General features: G+C 37.8%; 2 protein-coding genes across 2 annotated transcripts; both read right to left on the reverse strand.

Annotated features, from left to right (window-relative positions):
* Positions 1–289: 289 nt before the first annotated feature.
* MELLADRAFT_70559 (uncharacterized protein) lies at positions 290–2,077 on the reverse strand (the record flags this gene model as incomplete). The annotated part of the gene is made up of 2 exons (XM_007403793.1): positions 290–600; positions 625–2,077. The coding sequence occupies one exon, from the start codon at positions 1,880–1,882 to the stop codon at positions 785–787; it is 1,098 nt and encodes a 365-aa protein (XP_007403855.1).
* An 8,646-nt stretch (positions 2,078–10,723) lies between these two features.
* MELLADRAFT_101493 (uncharacterized protein) lies at positions 10,724–13,331 on the reverse strand (the record flags this gene model as incomplete). The annotated part of the gene is made up of 4 exons (XM_007403792.1): positions 10,724–10,776; positions 10,857–11,032; positions 11,080–11,294; positions 12,708–13,331. The coding sequence occupies 4 exons, from the start codon at positions 13,329–13,331 to the stop codon at positions 10,724–10,726; spliced, it is 1,068 nt and encodes a 355-aa protein (XP_007403854.1).
* Between the last annotated feature and the right edge of the window lie 4,575 nt (positions 13,332–17,906).

Raw genomic sequence — 17,906 nt, forward strand, 5'->3', positions numbered from 1 at the left:
CTCATTTTTACAATATATAAATAAGACTTCATCTGATTCCAAAAAGAGAAATCATCATGAAACCATCTTCATTTGACACTCTTCATTCATATTATCCATAATATAGATTCCCCTAATCAAGCTTTTATGTGATTTTCCTTAAAAAAGCCCTTTAGAAAAAATAATCAAGTATGAATTGGCAAGGTAACTTTGCCTACAAGTTTTCCTCAAAACGTATATCAAATTCCATTCTACCAAATCCAAATCTAAAACCTCTCTCTCTCTCTCTCTAAAAACCCTGATGTAAAAAGGAAAATAAATAAACATTTTAAATTCTACAAAGTATAATGAACCATAAGAAAAAAGATAACAAAATATAAAAGACAATCAAAAGAGTGAAAAAGAAAGGAAATCACCAAAAAAAGTTTTTTTTTTTTTTTGTGATGAATGAGAGTTTTTTTGTGTTGGGTTTTGGTTTTAATGAAACAAGTTTGAAAAATAAATTAGGTAAATATGAAAAAAAAAAAGTTACAAACATTTATATTGAGAGGTTCTTTTTTGGATTAGAAAACATATATATATATGGGGAAAAAAGGAAATGGAAAACCCCAAAAGAGAAACCAAAAGAGAAACCAAAAGAGAAAGCGAATTCATGAACAAACATGTAAAAAAATGTAAATATATAAAAAAAGATACAAAGACCAAAGAAAAAAATGAATCAATCCAATAAATCCAATAAATCCAATCCAATCCAATCCAATCCAATCCAATCCAAAACCACGACTAATTTTCCAAAATCTTTCACTCAAACAGCTTCAGCAATACTTCCATGATCATCCAAAGAAACACTCTGAGTGCCAAAATAATTCATCGATTTATTAATCTTAGACTGAACGACATGTTTCAAATGATCAGCCGAGAACTTAAAACTTTCCAATGAATGAAGTGTCTGTCCACTAGTTCCAGTATTTCCAGTATTTCCAGTAGTTCCAGTACCAGAAGAAGATTGAACCAGTGTTTCGTTTTCAGTTTCATTCGGATTCGAGAATGATGGATCAGAGAACTTAAGATCCAAGGAAGTTTTCAAACTCGACAAACTCAGTTTAGAAGCTTGATGATGATGGTGATGATGATGATGGAGCAGACTAGATTTGCCTAACTGTCGTCTAATCGACCTTCTCGTAAACTCTCGATTCTTATTCCAAGACCGAATCGTAGGACTCAAGCTCAAATTACCAGCAGGATTACTAGTCTTCAAGCCCGCCAATCCACTCGTACACTTCCTATCATCTTTAGGCTCTAGATCTTCATCTTCTTTTAAGTAGCTTGGATCAGCTTTTCCAGATCTGATGAGTTTTCCTAATGCTTCGATTTCAGGGTTAGGTACTGATCCACAAAGCAATCCGATCATTTGAAGTCTTTTGAAATGAGAGATCTCATTAACCAAATCCATCGAAAGAGGTTCATTAAAGCCTTCTAAACTATCATCATACAAGTAAGACAAAAGTTTATAAAACCGATTAAAGACACTCGAGATCATCGAGTCTCTAAAACACTCTAAAGCGATCCTTCTCACATCGATACCAAGGTTAGATTTCTTGACGTACGTTTCATTTGGATCTTTGGGTTGGATCTTGAAAAGTAAAGAAGTTGATGAAGGAGGTAAACCAGAGGTAGAAGAAACTTGTTGTAACAAATGAATCTGTTGTAACCTTTCCTGTAAAAGCTTATTATTCTTTGACTCTAATACGGATATTAACTTTTCATCTGTCATGAGTGGTAAAAAGATAGCTTCTAGAGTAGGCAAAACACCGGTAAAGAAAAAATGCCAAATTTCCATAAGTCGAATTAAAAATCTTTCGTCTGATAGAGTATCGGCTGAAAACTTGTGGTTTAGACTCATCACTCCTGAGGTTAATAGGTCTTGAAGATCATTGGTTAGTTTTTGAATCGATTTAGAGGGCGAATCTGAAATCGTTTTGCTTATGTATTGAATCACGAATTCGTTTAAATCTTCTATAAATCCTTTATGTCCTTCTCCATTACTACAAAAAATGAAGATTTCATTAGCTCATCATTAATTTTTTCACAAACAAAAAAAAAGACAAGAAAGAAAAAATCAAGTGAATTTCCTCATATCAATCAGAAAAAAGTTTCATGGTGAAATTATTAATCATGAAAAAATTCAACTTACAAAAGTGGAATGACCCTCATCACGATCTGACTCCAAAGATCACCAGGTCTGAGTACCAAAGACCCATTAGACTCCCCACCGACCTGATGACCCAAAACCAACCCAAAGTTAGGGTTTTCCAACTTTTGACCAAACCCATTATGATTACCCGTGAATTGAGTTGAAGCTAAAGTAGAAGTTGAAGTGATATGACGGATCACAGGTTTATGGTTACCATTACTACTACCACTATTATTGGTGTTGTTGTTGTTGTTGTTGTTGTTGTTGTTGTTATTGGATGAAAAATTCATGCTGGAATGGTGCGGTTGGGTATGGTTTGTTGAAGAAGTGTTAGAGACTAGACTGGTGGTAGAGGTTCCTGAAAAGATTCCTAGGGTCGTGACACTTTCGTTCTTTTTATTGGTGATTTCTAATGACCTTTTATTTGATGTATCTATTGATTTCTTATTCGAAAGCTCTATTGATTTTTTGGTTGGTTTGTTCTTTTTGTTTGAATTGTCTATTGATTTTTTAGGTTCGGTCTTTTTGGTTGAGGTGTCTGATGGTTTCTTAGTAGGTTCTATTTTTTGGTTTAAAACTTCTAATGATTTCTTACTAGGTTCGGTCTTTTGACTTGGATTGGTATCAATCGATTCGACCTTTTTACCAGAATTGGATTCGTTGGTTGTGCTATTGTTTTCTGATGTTTTGGTAGGTGAGAATTGATTAAAAGTAGAAGAAGATGAATTGGTTGATTCAGATTGGATTGAAAGATGATGATGATGAATGTTAGATGGATTGGAATTGACTGATTTAGTTTTAAGATTAAATCGATTTGGATTGGTTTGATTATGTTTAATAAGGATAGATGGTTCAATTAAAGAAGTAGTCGAATGATTTGGTTTTTTAAGATTAGATGATGATTTGTTATTGTTGGAATCATGAGAAGTAGATAAAACTTTTAGATCTAAAGATGAATTTGATTTGAGAGTTGAAGTTGGATTAGATAGTTTGGTTGATCTTTTAAAGAAATCTGATTGCTTGAATGAAGAAGTGAATGAAGATGATGATGATGATGATTTGGTTTGATGTTCTGATGATTTTAAATTCGAATGAGTGATATAATGAAAGTTTGAATGAGCTAAGATTTGATCTGATGAAATACTATTACTTCTCTTGATAGGATTGCTTGGATTGTGAGTAGTAGTGGTAGTTTGTTGATGATGATTTGATGAATTTCTAAGATTACTTAATGAAGTGACTGCTAATAAAGTGTGATGTGATTTAGTAAACAGTGATGGTTTTGAAGTGGTTGAATTTGAATCTGAATTAGAATTTGAAGTGATAGTATTGGTAGTGGTAGTAGTGAGTGGCTGTTGTTGTTTTGGTGGTGGTGGTGGTGGTGGTTGTTGTTGTTTTGGTTTTGAATTAGATTTTCGATGTTTATTGATTGGCATGATAAGAATTGGTTAAAGTTTGATAACTAATGATGGACCTGGTGTTGTCTTTTGTTCTTGTTCTTGTTCTCGTCGTCCTTGATGAATAATGAAATGAATGAATGAATTTATTTGAAACTCTTCTCTTCCATCAAACTTGTTTTTTGAAACTTGTTTGTAAGATTGGTTAAAACTTACTTAACTTTCAAACCCAACCGATCATCTGGACGATCTACAGTGCTACACTAACCCAACCCTCAATTTCTTACATAAAAGAAGGATCTTCAATTCATTTCACTCTTCATCAATCCAAACTACAGTCAAACCTGTGCAATTGCATAATTTGGGTGGAAGACTTTTCCTATGCATTTTCACGGGTTATGCAATTCCATTGTCTAGTTTGGCGGTAAAAAGTATCAAGATCTAGGAATTTTTCTATGCATTGTCACAGGTTATGCATCTGCGCAGGTATGCATTTGCACAGGTTTGACTGTACTCTTTACCAATTCAAGTACATAACAAAAAGAAATCCCTATATAGTGAATTTCTTTTTGTTTTTTGTCATGCACTATTCAACGAACGTCGACCTATAACAAAATACAGTTCTGTATCGGAAACTTCTTCAAGTTGAGTCAGAGACTAGAGCTCTATTCAGCTCTATTCGGTCTAATTTGGCGTGAACCTTCAGGAATTACTCACAGTAATTTCTAATTCATTTCATTTCTCTTCCTTGATCTTTTCTTTTCCCTTATTAAGCCTTTCTATGACGCAGGTATCTTCTCACACACAACTGAGTCTACGTAGCCTACAAGCAGGGAATATGTACCTACCTACTACCAGACCTTGCTTCGTTCTCCTGAAGTTTGTTTAACGCTTGATCATATTTCTCAGGGGTCAACTTAGCGTACTTTTAAGTCAAAATTGGTTTTAAGTGTTTTGATACACCACATGAAAGAAGCTTGCGTATCAAGATTTACCACATTTCATTCCCATGCCAATCTTGACCCACAAAATAAAACAGTTGACCTTCATTTCGAAGGCTCACGGCACAAGCCAAAAGAAAGGGCCTCATCGGGAATTGAACCCGAGACCTCTCCCAGTTTCAAGGCGAACCCAAAGGGAGAATCATACGACTAGACCATAAGGCCGATGACGTCATTCGGACTACTTGGGGTCGAAACCGGTCAAACGCCATGCATAATTGAAATTATCCACTCCAGCAGGAGATCTCTCAGATCAAAAGATTGATTGAATATGTTCTGAAGATCTCTTGAATGAGATAAAGACACATTAGAAATGAAAAGTGCCATGAATGATGATTTGATCATATCATAAAGTAAAACACATTAGAGATGATAATCTTTTAGGTGTAGGTAACTTACTTATTTACTGATTGGAATATTGGGAAATAGGGACTTTGAGTATTGGATGTTGTGTAATTGTTGGGTCCAGGTTTGAGTTGTTATTTTACCATTGGCAAAATGTCATCATTCCTGTTTACCATTGAATTTCCATTCATTACTTGTTGACCATTTTATCAAGTTTCCTTTTTTCATCATCCTATTGTCAAGTTACAACCATCAACAGCAAGTATTTTTTAAAGTCCCACCCTTCCTGCCCTGGAGGTTTTTTTTTTGGTAAAAACTTTGTATGTTGTTTATGTTATATTTTTATCTTATATTATATTTGAGTTAGGTATTTTCTTGCAAAAAGATTGTACTCAACGTAGAGTTCTCTAAGAAAACAATATAAAAAACTCTTCCTTTATAATTTTCTTTCTAATTTTTTTTTGTTATGTAGTCAAAGATGTGTTTTGGTATTTAAATTCTAAGAATGTACATCCTAAGATTTTATATTGTTTTATTATTGTGGACCGCTAGCCACCCCGTAGGGTGTTGTTTGGTTTTAAGACATGATGATTTATACAAAGTTTATGCCTAGTGTCTTTTAGTGTGTCAGTTTCATCTATCCGTAAGTCTTGACAATATTTCCACAGAGAGTCAAGATCATCTGATTCATTCATATGGAAAAGTGTAGAAATTGGAACACACAGAATTGGATCATTCTAGCTACTAGTACTATGAGACAAATTGAAGATAGTTTTCTTCTTTCATAGAATCAAGCACCTATGATGGATATATAAAGAAAAAAAAGAAGATCCATGATCATCTTATGATTTGTTGAGTTGATTAGAAAATCACATTGGAAAGAAGATATCTTACATGTGTTTCCCAAGTTTTTAATCAAAAAATACTCAATACTAAATCAATAAAGATCATCTTCAAGTTTCAGTATAAATGTAATATTTCATACACTAATACAAGTGGCAAAAGGAGAAAAAGGTAAAAAGGAACCAACTCTTGTTTTTCTCTTGACATAGAGTATACTCATCTAGTATCCAGTCCCACACACACACACACTTTTCACTTGACTTCTTCATACCAATCCCTCTATGTCTGCTCAACTCTTAGGATTTCCTTAATCTCTTTGTCTTTTTTGAGCCAACCTTGCCTTCCTGAATCCACATATGTCCCTATTGCTTATGAAGTCTAGTCTTTCTACTGAGAGACAAAATCACCAAGCTCTAGAACTTCTAATCATTATCCTCTATCTTCCCTCATGGGTACCACCTCCACACCACACCAAATAGATCATAATCATTCCATGAGGGTACACTACCAGTAAAAAGTGATTTACCTGCAGAAAGAATGTTATGATGTTATGTATGTGACAGTTCTAATCACATCATCACTGTTTACTAATCACATTTCACTCCAAATAGCTTTATATTTTATTAGCATATTTCACTTATGCACCTTGAGTATAATTTTTCCAACTTTTACAATGGTCAACAGCCTCAAAAACCAACCAACTTTGACCAAAAACCTCGAAAAACCATGTGATGACACAATGTAATGACTTTGTTATTAATAGATTTGACACAGCCAAAGTGATCAATGATGTAATTAGATGTTACACAGCACTTCTTAGGATGACTACAGGTGATTTTTTCCTTGTAATCTGGCCGAAAACCTATTTTTGAAGTTACAGGTTTTTTCAGATGATGCTCAATTTTTGGTTACTGAAGTGCATCTGATAGAGCTTGTGATTTTGATTAAAAATTGCCGCCATATCATGTACTTCTGATGATTAATGGATGTGTTATTGAGTTGTGAAGTTAAGGTTTTTGTATGTAAATGTTGTTACATGTATGCATGTAAGTGTAGAATTTGAAGTTCACACCAATTTCTTATTTATCATATAACTTTCTTCACACAACTCTGTTACTAATGACTTAAAGTTTGTACATTATGTAATTATCCATACTTCTGTGTTGAATGAGCCATTTACCATGAAATTATGACGTCATTGGACATATGTAATAAGCTGAAAACCTCCATTTTTGACAAAATTGACACCTTTTTCCTTACATTGCCAGGATTAAACACTTTTCTAATTAGGATAATGTGTTGCTTTTTTGGGATAATTAATTTTTGCCATATAAATCCTTAGCAATTAATGCAAAAGTGATCATTATTCCATTAGGGACAGTGTTTAATCCTGGCAGTATTATTTCCAATGCTATTCACAGGGGCCAAAATTGATGCTCACATGTATGTGAGCATTGTAGACTTTTTTGAAGTCTCCTAAAAAGATTCATTTTCTTTCAGATCCATTCAATTCACAATTTTGGTTGTGTTCAGGTGATCAGCCTGTTTTGCTCACATTTTGCTTGACATTTATTGAGAAGGCTCATTTGAATCTTGGATGAGCAATAACTGAGTCCAGATGAGTACTCAGGATCAGCTCATGAGTCACTGAATACTCAACAATTTGGTTGAAATGAAAATGTGCACATGAACTACACCTTCCTCAGGCTTCATTTCTTAGTGAAGAAGCCTGCACAGGGGCTGTCCAATTTGAGCTGCTCAGGAAATACTCAGTAGCATCCCCTGGCTGGGTCACTGATGGGCCAGACTTTCCTCAGACTTCCTTGCTAAGGAATGAAGCCTCATAAAAGAGCCATCCCCCTGCTCAGTTTATTTCAGCCGCTCAGCTAATCCTAAGTGATGTCCCCTGGACAAAGCTGCTCACACTGAGGGGCTGAGGTCAACTGAGCAGCCCCTCAGCCAATACTCAGTGACATCCTTGGGATCAGAAGGATCCCAGGAATTCCCCTGGGGACTAGATGTCAGCCCTGGGTACGTATGTATGTACCCAAAGACTAACTTGTAACATAGATAACCACCTTTAGACAACTAATTACATGTACATAGGTCTTACAAAACATATGTAACTTGTAATAAATCATACATACTTTCTAATTACATATACATATACATTTAAAACCATATTTAATATGTAATAAAACACTAATTACACCTCATAACTCAGTGTCAAGAGTTGAAAATGCTTATACTACATAAATTACATAACACATATATGTAACTATGTAGTATTAATAATAATCATAACTAACAGTAATAATTAAAACCTAAACCACTTTAGTGATACAAACAAATATCACTACAGTTAGGTTTGGAGAGGAGAGTATATAAACTCCTCCTCTCTCAGACTTCAGAGATTCTACCCCAAGCATTTATTACACACCACTTTCAAGAACCATTAAAGTTCTACTGAAGTAACATCAAGAGTCTTATAAATATAAGACTAGTGATATCTCCATTACTTTAATCTGTTCCTTGATTAAAAGTAAGTAATACCTTCACCCCTTCTGGATCCTCTACTTCCCCCAAGTGGGAACTCTTTTAGGTTGGTGACCTTCCAACAACCCAAGGCTAGTGACCTACATATAAGTACTTTCAGGCTGGTGACCTTAAGAACAACCATAAGTTGGTGACTTTAAGAACAACCAGTGTAGTGACCTTTATCTCACTCTTTAATCTGTTACTTAAAAGATTAAAGGAAGGACTGTGGGATCCATCCTTCATTTATTATAACATCTATATATTATAATTATAAACCTCCTTTTTAGGAGTCACTTAACTGTAGTCTGTCTGGATTTATCCAAACAGACCAGTCCCTTTTCCCTTTCCTTCTCTCTTCCTATATTTCTAGTTGTAATTACATTATATTTGAAATATAATCTAATCAAATTGTGACCATAAAAACCCTATTAGCCCAATTTAGTGAGCCTTGAGTACTCTTCTGAGCACCCAACCCTCACACTAGATGAGCAGCCCCTCAGCCAATGAGCGGTGAAATCCTTTGGATCCTTCTGGTCTCAGGAATGCCACTGAGGGATAGCTGAGAAGCATTGGTCAACTGAGCAGATGGGCATCAGGCTTCATTCCGGAGCCATGAAGCCTGAAGCAAGGCTGGCCCTATGTGATCCATCCAAGGGATGCTGCAGAGAATTAGCTAAGAGGATACTGGGGTCAGCTCAGCCCCTAAGCTAATCATAAGTGGTGTTCCTTGGAGCCTACTGAACCAGGGAATGACGCTCAGGATCAGCTGAGCAGCTGAGATAAACCAAACAGGTGGATCAGCCCTTCCTCAGACTTCTTTGCTAAGGAATAAAGCCTGAGCAAGGCTTAGTTTTTCTGCTCAGTTCTGGTTGATCACGTAATCAGCTGATGAGCAGAAAGAAATAGGAAAGAAAAGGCAAGTAAAATTGAACAAACATTGAAACAAACACAAAAATTACAACACTCACACCTATGTGAGCAGTCATTTTTGCCCCTGTAATTAGGGCATCTCCTATTGTCTTGGTAAACGCCTTGGTATGGTAAATTTTACTGTACCAAGCCTTGAATTCCCCAATCTTGTGTAAAACACACTTCAGTATCTATTGAATCAGTGATAAATCTGTAGAGGTCCAGCAAATCTGCTGGACCTCTACCAAGTCGGTATCTACACAATCCACAAAAAATCTACCAAGACTCAAGTCTCTCCAAAGTTGCTCCAAGTTTTGCAAATCCCTCTACTACACATACTATCCTTCCTTTCTATTTAGTTTCACTATTCCTTCTCAATTCTTCATCTCATCTTTGTCTTAAACATCAAATCCTCATCAATCAAGATACTGATGATCAAACCAATCAAACTAGTCAAGTTAATCAAAATCCAACAAAGAAAAAAACAGCAACAACTGGTCCTCTGCCAAAGAAGTATTGCTTGCCGAGGTGTGGGTCCACATCAGCCAGCTTCCCAAATTTGGCACAAACCAGACTGGCAAGACCTTTTTCAAGCAAGTCACCAAACACCTCAATTTCAAACTGTCTTTTGAGACTTGAGATCTCAATTCCGCTCAAATCAAGCGAGTAGAGTCATCATAATTATACATTGAACAATGTAACTGATCAATCTCGTTTTTAGATGGGCTGCTTTGAAAATGGCAACACTCAAGTTTTGTGGTTACTACAGTCAGATTGAACAATCATCTCCAAGTGGCATTGTTAAGTCCGACTGGCCAGAACTTGTGATCGAGCTTTACAATGAGCTCAACCCCAAAAAGCCACCATTCAAATCCCTCACAGCTTGGAGGGTTCTTTCAACTGCACCCAAGTGGATTGTTCCACAACCTCTGCCTGGACCTTTGGCTTTGGATATTGCTGCAATCCCCTCTAGTGAGGCACTCTTGGATGCCACTGATACAAGTACTACTACTTGTCCTTCTACCCCTCCTCACCCAATTGGAATCAAACAATCAAAACACCAGTGTAAAGATGACTCAATTGCTCAAGAACTCAAAGAAGCTTGTGATGAACAACTTAAAAGCAGTAATGAGTCAGCTGAAAGAAGAGTTCAGGCTCTTGAGGAAGGGAATGAAGTGGCAAAGCAGATGGCTAAAGCAGATGCTGAAGCCAAAGTTAGCCTTGTTCAAGTTAATGAACTCAAGGTTCTAATGATGTCCAAAGATAGCTGTCAAACACCTCTTGCTAAGCAAGTCTTGCAAATGATGCAACAATGTCTTAAAGAAAAAAATAAAAGTAATGATAGCTCCTCACCTTCAACTAGTACTGATGATTTAGATTGAGTTTTAGAATTGGTAGAATTGACTCAAGTATGATCAAATCAAGACAGTGTCTTAGAAACATTAGAATGAAGTCAAGTCAAATCAACTTGAGAAACTTTTTTCTATTGAACACAAGTTATACTCAACTCAACAAGATTATAGCTTTGCCTTGGCCAGTTGGATGGTGATTAGGGCCTTTTTTTCGTCATCTACAATACATCATCACAACCAGAGGATTATGTAGTCAAACTGTCAACTCAATGAATGACTTGAAACAACCAAGTCTTACCCGAAGCATCCTGACGCAATAGTTCCACACCCAGCTCTTCAGCAAAAGCCAGTGCCCTTGTTTCCAAAAGGACAACTGTGTTAGGTAATCTCAAGAGCTCATTTCGCTCCTCGCCCGTACGTGCCCTACGGCTTTTTGATTGGATATCTTTCAGCTTATTACTAACATTTTGATCCCTTATCAGTTCACAGCAAACCAAAGTTATGTAAAAGTGGACTCTGACCGTGCTTCGACTAGTTCTTCCTCAATACCTAGATACACTAGTATTTGATCGCGCTTGTCTTTTGCGCTCTCGCTAATTAGTTTTTTTTGCATCTCTCTCTGCCTATTCCATTGTTCCTCAAGATATTCAGTGGTCATAGTCGGATCCTGCTTTAGTAGGCTAGCGAGCTCAGATTCGGCCTCTTTTAGCCGCTTCCTCACTTCGGTTCCTCGCTTCTGAATTGATCAAACTGGAGGAATTTGATCAGTTTTGAAAATCCTCCATACATTAGATCTATGTAGCTCACTCGCATTAGACCTTGATACAATATTGGAATGAACGGATCGCATACTGATACTTAATGCACGGTGTAGAGCTGTTGCATACCGGTTGGGCCTAATTAGCGGGCTCAACTCCGACCATTTCCTTTCTAATCCTTCACCGTCTGAGAGCCCCCATCCCATGTTCAGCCTGGGATTGTAGTTCAATTGGCAACCCCATTCATGAACGTAGGCATGAAAAACGCTGGTTCCAAACTTCAAACGTCCAGCTTCACGTTCGGTTGCAAATTGTTTGCGCTACAAAAGAAAGATGTATTGGATTTAGTTGCGTTTTGTGAAGTAAAACTTTTGGATGTACCTTCAAGATACCTTTCTCAACATTGCAGCCAATGTCGTAAAGGATACCCACTTTATTCCATTGGCGGTCTGTGGCATTTTCAACTAGATCTGAAATCCATTTGATCATCGATAGGCTGAACACCGCTCTGATATCATACAATGTGTGGTCATGCCTACAAGCCATGCCAAATAGCCCGGTTTCGTCACAGCCTCCCCAGTGCGACTTCCCTCGCACGTCATTCGCAGCAGTGTGTTGTTCACTACAAGGATGCTGAAGTGGTGGCCGATGGGTCAGCTCAAAAAAAAAGAATAATCTACAGCAAGTTGAACAATATGGACCTACAACCTCTTCGTCCTTCACTTCAATCGGGGGCTGTTGGTTTGTCATGGCCTCAACAAAGTCACTAGACATAAAAAGCTCGGGTGTTTTTGGATGATAGCCCGGTATTGGCACGCTTGCAGCTGCATGTCGGCGATGCTGAAAATTTCCGTCTAAGCATACTATACAATCGGGCTCTTTGGGCTTGGTCTCTGCAACTGGTGGTCCAAAACACCTTGGACAATTGGCTGCTAGGTGATCAATATCTTGAAACTTCAGCTGTGCAAACTCCAGTTCCCGAATTGAACAGAGGATCGTTCGATAGGCATCTAGAGCGGACGTGAATGGCTCTCGCCAATCACAAGGCTTAGCAGAAAATTGGGTTAGCCACGTGTTGATGCAAACATTATGACCTTGCTTACCTGACCTTGTTTTGTTGTTAATATAGGGTTATCATCGTCCAATATCTCGTCCATCGCTTTCATAAAGCCCTGATTCCGTAATGAACAGTACTTCCAAACCACATGGAAGTGCTTTAGCAAGCGTACTGAAAAAGCAGTTTTTGGATGGACCGGTGTGGCTCCAATTTATCCCATCTGAAGCAGCCGCACTGGGTCTGAGGTACATTCACAAAACGTGACTTGAATGCAATCTCGGACTACATGAAAATCAAAGGTGAGCTTTGTGAAAACGAAAAAGAAAATATGTACGATGTAACCCAATAGATCCACAATATCCACCCGGGCTACCCGTGTTCGATTTCTTGGGCATGAACAAGGTTCTTTGAAGTCATTGTTCCAACAATCAGAATTACCCCAATTGGAGGTGATTTGGCGACATCGAAGGAAAGATGAGAGCATCTGTTGACACTGTTTGACCCAATTCATTTCGCGCTGTAGGCGTTTAGCATCATATCGCGCACGCCTTATCCCTGAAATAACATCTTGGTCGTCCGAATCAAGACTGTCGCAGCTGTCTGTGTCGTCATCCGAAGAACCAGGTGAAAAGGGAATGAATCCGTTGGGGTCAAGTAGATCGTGCTGGTAGTTCTCATTGTCGAGGTGGTTTATATCTGGGTTTGGTAACCCCAGATCTAATTCCACCCCTTTGATACGATGACGAGGAAATGGGGCGGCTTCCGCGACTTTTATGATAGGTTTTTGGTATCGTTCGGCTTGGCGTTTATTCTTCTCCTTCTGAGCTAAGAATTCAACCTGACGAGGAGTGACCGGCTTTGGGTTGGATTTTATTTTTTTGAGAGACCTGTTGTTCGGATTAGTAGGCATGGTATCGTATATTATTGTATCAGAAGTTAATTGAAAGCCAACATACATTCTATTCAAGACTCAGTCTCTAGGCCCAAAAGGGAAATTGTTCTTGGTTAATTTGATTGGACCTTCATTAGTCCGTTGCTCAATTCACAGATATTTCAGGGGATACAGTCAAACCTGTGCAATTGCATAATTTGGGTGGAAGACTTTTCCTATGCATTTTCACGGGTTATGCAATTCCATTGTCTAGTTTGGCGGTAAAAAGTATCAAGATCTAGGAATTTTTCTATGCATTGTCACAGGTTATGCATCTGCGCAGGTATGCATTTGCACAGGTTTGACTGTAATTTGCAATATACAGTTGAATGGAGACAATGAGTCTAACATATTTCATTGACCATTGAAGACACTCTACAGTTTCCATGAGGAAGGCAACCTTATGTTCATTTGTTCATTGGCACAAAATGGTACCACACATCAATCTTGTTACAATCATAAAGATGTGTAGAACAATTTGTTCAATTAGAATAAAATATGGGTTTATGATAAAGTGATCTGATATTGTGAGGGCCTTACAATCATTAGAGTGATTAAAATTCATATTGAAAGCAAATTTTGAAAGGGAAGATGCGGAGATATGAAGAAAAGTTAATAATGAAAAATGTTCAGGAAGTGGTAAAGGGGGTTGGCAAAGAAGCAATCAGCCACTGCACATCATTATCATGGTGTTTGATATGATTTTGTAGGTGAGCGGGATTTAAAAGGACAAATATTCATATTGAAAATGAAAAATGACCAGCATGTAGAAATTCATACTTAACAAAGAGCCATTTAGCCATTTTCCTGAATTCTCAATGTCATCAGGTGGATTTTGTGTTATCATTGGCACTGAAAAACTTGTCAAGTGTAATTGCACAACTCTTGTTGCCTATATCTGAAACCAAATTGTCCACATATTTGCTCTCTACATATCATTCACATTCCAGTTGTGGGAAAATGGCTAAATGGCTCTTTGGTAAGTATGAATTTTCCAACGAGCCTACTTTCGTTAATGACTTTTCTTCACATCTCCTCATCTTCCCTTTCAAAATTTGCTTTCAATATGAATTTTTGTCCTTTTAAATCCCGCTCACCTACAAAATCATATCAAACACCATGATAATGATGTGCAGCGCCTGGGTGCTTCTTCGTCAAACACACTTTACCACCTCCTGAACATTTTTCATTATTAACTTTTCTTCATATCTCCGCATCTTCCCACTTGAAAATTGAGTATAATCCAATTTTGAGTGTTTTTTCCTCCCGCTCAGCTACAAAAGCATCTCAAAAACCTTGACAATGATGTGCTGCGCCTGGGTGCTTCTGGTTTAAACACACTTTACCACTTCCTGAGCATTTTTCATTAATGACTTTTCTTCATATCTGCGCATCTTCCCTTTCAAAATTTGCTTTCAATATGAATATTTGTCCTTTTTATCCCGCTCACCTACAAAATCAAATCAAAAACCTTGATAATGATGTGCAGCGCCTGGGTGCTTCTTTGTTGAACACACTTTACCACTTCCTGAACATTTTTCATTATTAACTTTTCTTCATATCTCCGCATCTTCCCACTTGAAAATTGAGTATAATCCAATTTTGAGTGTTTTTTCCTCCCGCTCAGCTACAAAAGCATCTCAAACACAATGAAAATGGTGTCAGGTGATTGAAACGTTCTTTGGAAACTATGCTTTCCTACATGCTGGTCATTTTTCATTACTGAGTTTCCTTCTTATCTGCGCATCATACCTTTCAAAATCCTGTTTCATTATGATCAAAAGTGCTTTTTTGGCTTGTCCAGCTACAAAAACATCTCAAAAACCTTGATAATGATGTGCAGTGCCTGGGGGCTCCTTTGGTAAGTATGCATTTCTACATGCTGGTCATTTTTCATCAATGACTTTTCTTCATATCTCCTCATCTTCCCTTTCAAAATTTGCTTTCAATATGAACATTTGTCCTTTTTATCCCGCTCACCTACAAAATCATATCAAACACCATGATAATGATGTGCAGTGGCTGATTGCTTCTTCGGAAAACACGCTTTACCACTTCCTGAACATTTTTCATTATTTCACTTTGCTGATAACTCCTCATCTTCCCTTTCCAAATTGACTTTCAATAATGAATATTTGTCCATTTTATCCGGCTCACCTACAAAATCATATCAAACACCATGATAATGATGTGCAGTGGCTGATTGCTTCGTTGTAAACACACTTTACCACTTCCTGAACATTTTTCATTATTAAATTTTCTTCATATCTCCACTTCTTCCCTCTTGAAAATATGTTTCACACCCAAGTATTGCATTATGTGGGAATCGAACAGCGCCCTCCTGCGGACACAATAAGGACTACAAAACCCAAATTGATTCCAACAATGAAGTTTTCCTTAATTAGCACTTCAGTGCGCCTAGTAACATGATGGGCCCCGTGCGGCCAGTAGACACAAAGGAAACAAAGGCTTCTGAGGCCCTACTTTTTTGTTAATGCACAAGCATCATTCGGTTATTTGAGTGAATTGGCGTCGAGTAATAGAAACCCGGTTGTATCCAAGCCTTCTCTCTGATAAATTGGAACACCAACTCACAGACATTTGTTTCATCCTGGCCAACCCTTCCTACTTCACTATCCAATAGCGCCAAACCAATTCCAACCAAACAGGTACGTATATACTTTTCCTATGGAAAAATGTGATGCTGACAACCCATCTATCAGCTCTCACTATGTTCTCCGGCCAGCTCATCAAATACATTAAACCCATCTACATCATGCCGCCGCGACGTCAAATATACCCCAGAATTGAAGAGTTGAAGAATGATGGATCCAATCTCAAACTGTGGGTCGAGGTTGTGACATACCACTTATGGATGATCGACCAAACCAGGCGGATTTGGCTAGAAGATCTCATACCAAGGAACAGGATGCATATTTTTTCACATTTTTTGCTCTGTGTCTGACCTTTCCAGATTTTTGTATACAAATAATGGAGATGCAAGAGAAGCTTTAAGGGTGGTCTCGTGAATATAGTAGATTGCTAAGTGAGGAAAAGCAATATGCACAACGGGAGACAAGACTAGTATGAACTCTACATGTAACACGCGTGACAGGTCATAACACCACTCCCCCTTTTATGTCTCTACCTCCTCTTGCAGGCCAGCATCTATCCCCGGGTGGCATTAAAAAACCCAGTGGGAAAAAGCCATACCCTCACTTCTTTCTCCTCGTCCTTTTGTATCTAACTTCAGCATCTGGATACTTTCTATTAAAATCATTCATTAATTGTTTTGCATTCTTGAGACCTTCTTCTGGTTCCCATGAATCATGTTCTTCACCATATCCCTTCCAGTTAATTAAATACTCTAATTTTCTTCCTCTTTTTCTCTTATCAAGTATTTCATTAATTTCAAATTCATCTTCATTATTCATAACTATTGGTGGTGGCGGCATTTTGTGATGTCCTGGTATCTTGCTTTCTTCGAATTTTCTTAATAGGTTGACGTGAAAAACAGGGTGTACCTTACTCATAGATTTAGGTAACACAATCTTGTAAGCATTTTTAGACACACGCGCTGAAATAACAAATGGTCCTACCCATCTATGGGCAAACTTAGCTGTGGGCCGTGTTGTTGATAGGTGCTTGTTGTTGAGCCAGACCTTGTCTCCTTTCTTCCAATTAGGCGTATCTCGAACTTTGCTATCATGTTGCATCTTCATTAATTCTTGAGTTAGGCCCATTGCATCTTTTAATTCACGTTGAACATTTTTGATTTGATCAATTCTTTGTTCCACCAGCGGTAAACATTGTTCACTGGACGGAACATCGGTGAAGTTGACATTGAATCCATAATTAGCTTTGAACGGGGACACGCCTATCGCCAAGTGTTCACTGTTGTTATACGAAAATTCAGCAAATGGTAATAACGTCAGCCAGTCATCTTGCTTGTATGCGGTGAAGTGCCTGATATATAATTCAACCGCTTTGTTTGTAATTTCTGATTGGCCATCTGTTTGGGGATGATACGCCGTTGAGGATTGGGTCTTGATGCCTAGTCTTCTGTGGAAATCTTTAGTGATACGTGATATAAAGATATTTCCTCGATCAGATGTTACCGTTCGTGGAGTGCCGTGCAACCTCCAAACTTCCTTGATCATTAAATCAGCAAGCTCTTCGGATTTCATGCTCTTCCTACATGCAACAAAGTGCGCCATCTTTGTGAGTCTGTCAACAACAGTTAGGATACTGTCATAACCTCCAGATTTGGGTAAGTCCGTGATTAGGTCGTAGCAAATGTCGAGCCATGGTCCTTCCGGGATAGGTAAAGGTTGGAGACTTCCAAATGGCTTTTCGGTCCTAGATTTTACGCGTTGACATGATCCACATCCGTCCACGTATTTGTTGATGAATGCTTTCATTGACGGCCAGTGATATGCGCGCTTTACCAGTGCTAACGTTCGCATTCTCCCCGGATGACCTGCTAATATGCTATCGTGTCTAGAACGAAGGATGTGTAATTTCAAATCAGTGTCAGACGGAATAACAGCCTTGTTTTTGAAATATAAAATGCCATCAATACTCTTGATTGCCCCTGATGAA

The sequence above is a fragment of the Melampsora larici-populina genome, assembly GCF_000204055.1.
Source record: "Melampsora larici-populina 98AG31 unplaced genomic scaffold MELLAscaffold_1, whole genome shotgun sequence".
Taxonomy (NCBI): Eukaryota; Fungi; Basidiomycota; class Pucciniomycetes; order Pucciniales; family Melampsoraceae; genus Melampsora; species Melampsora laricis-populina.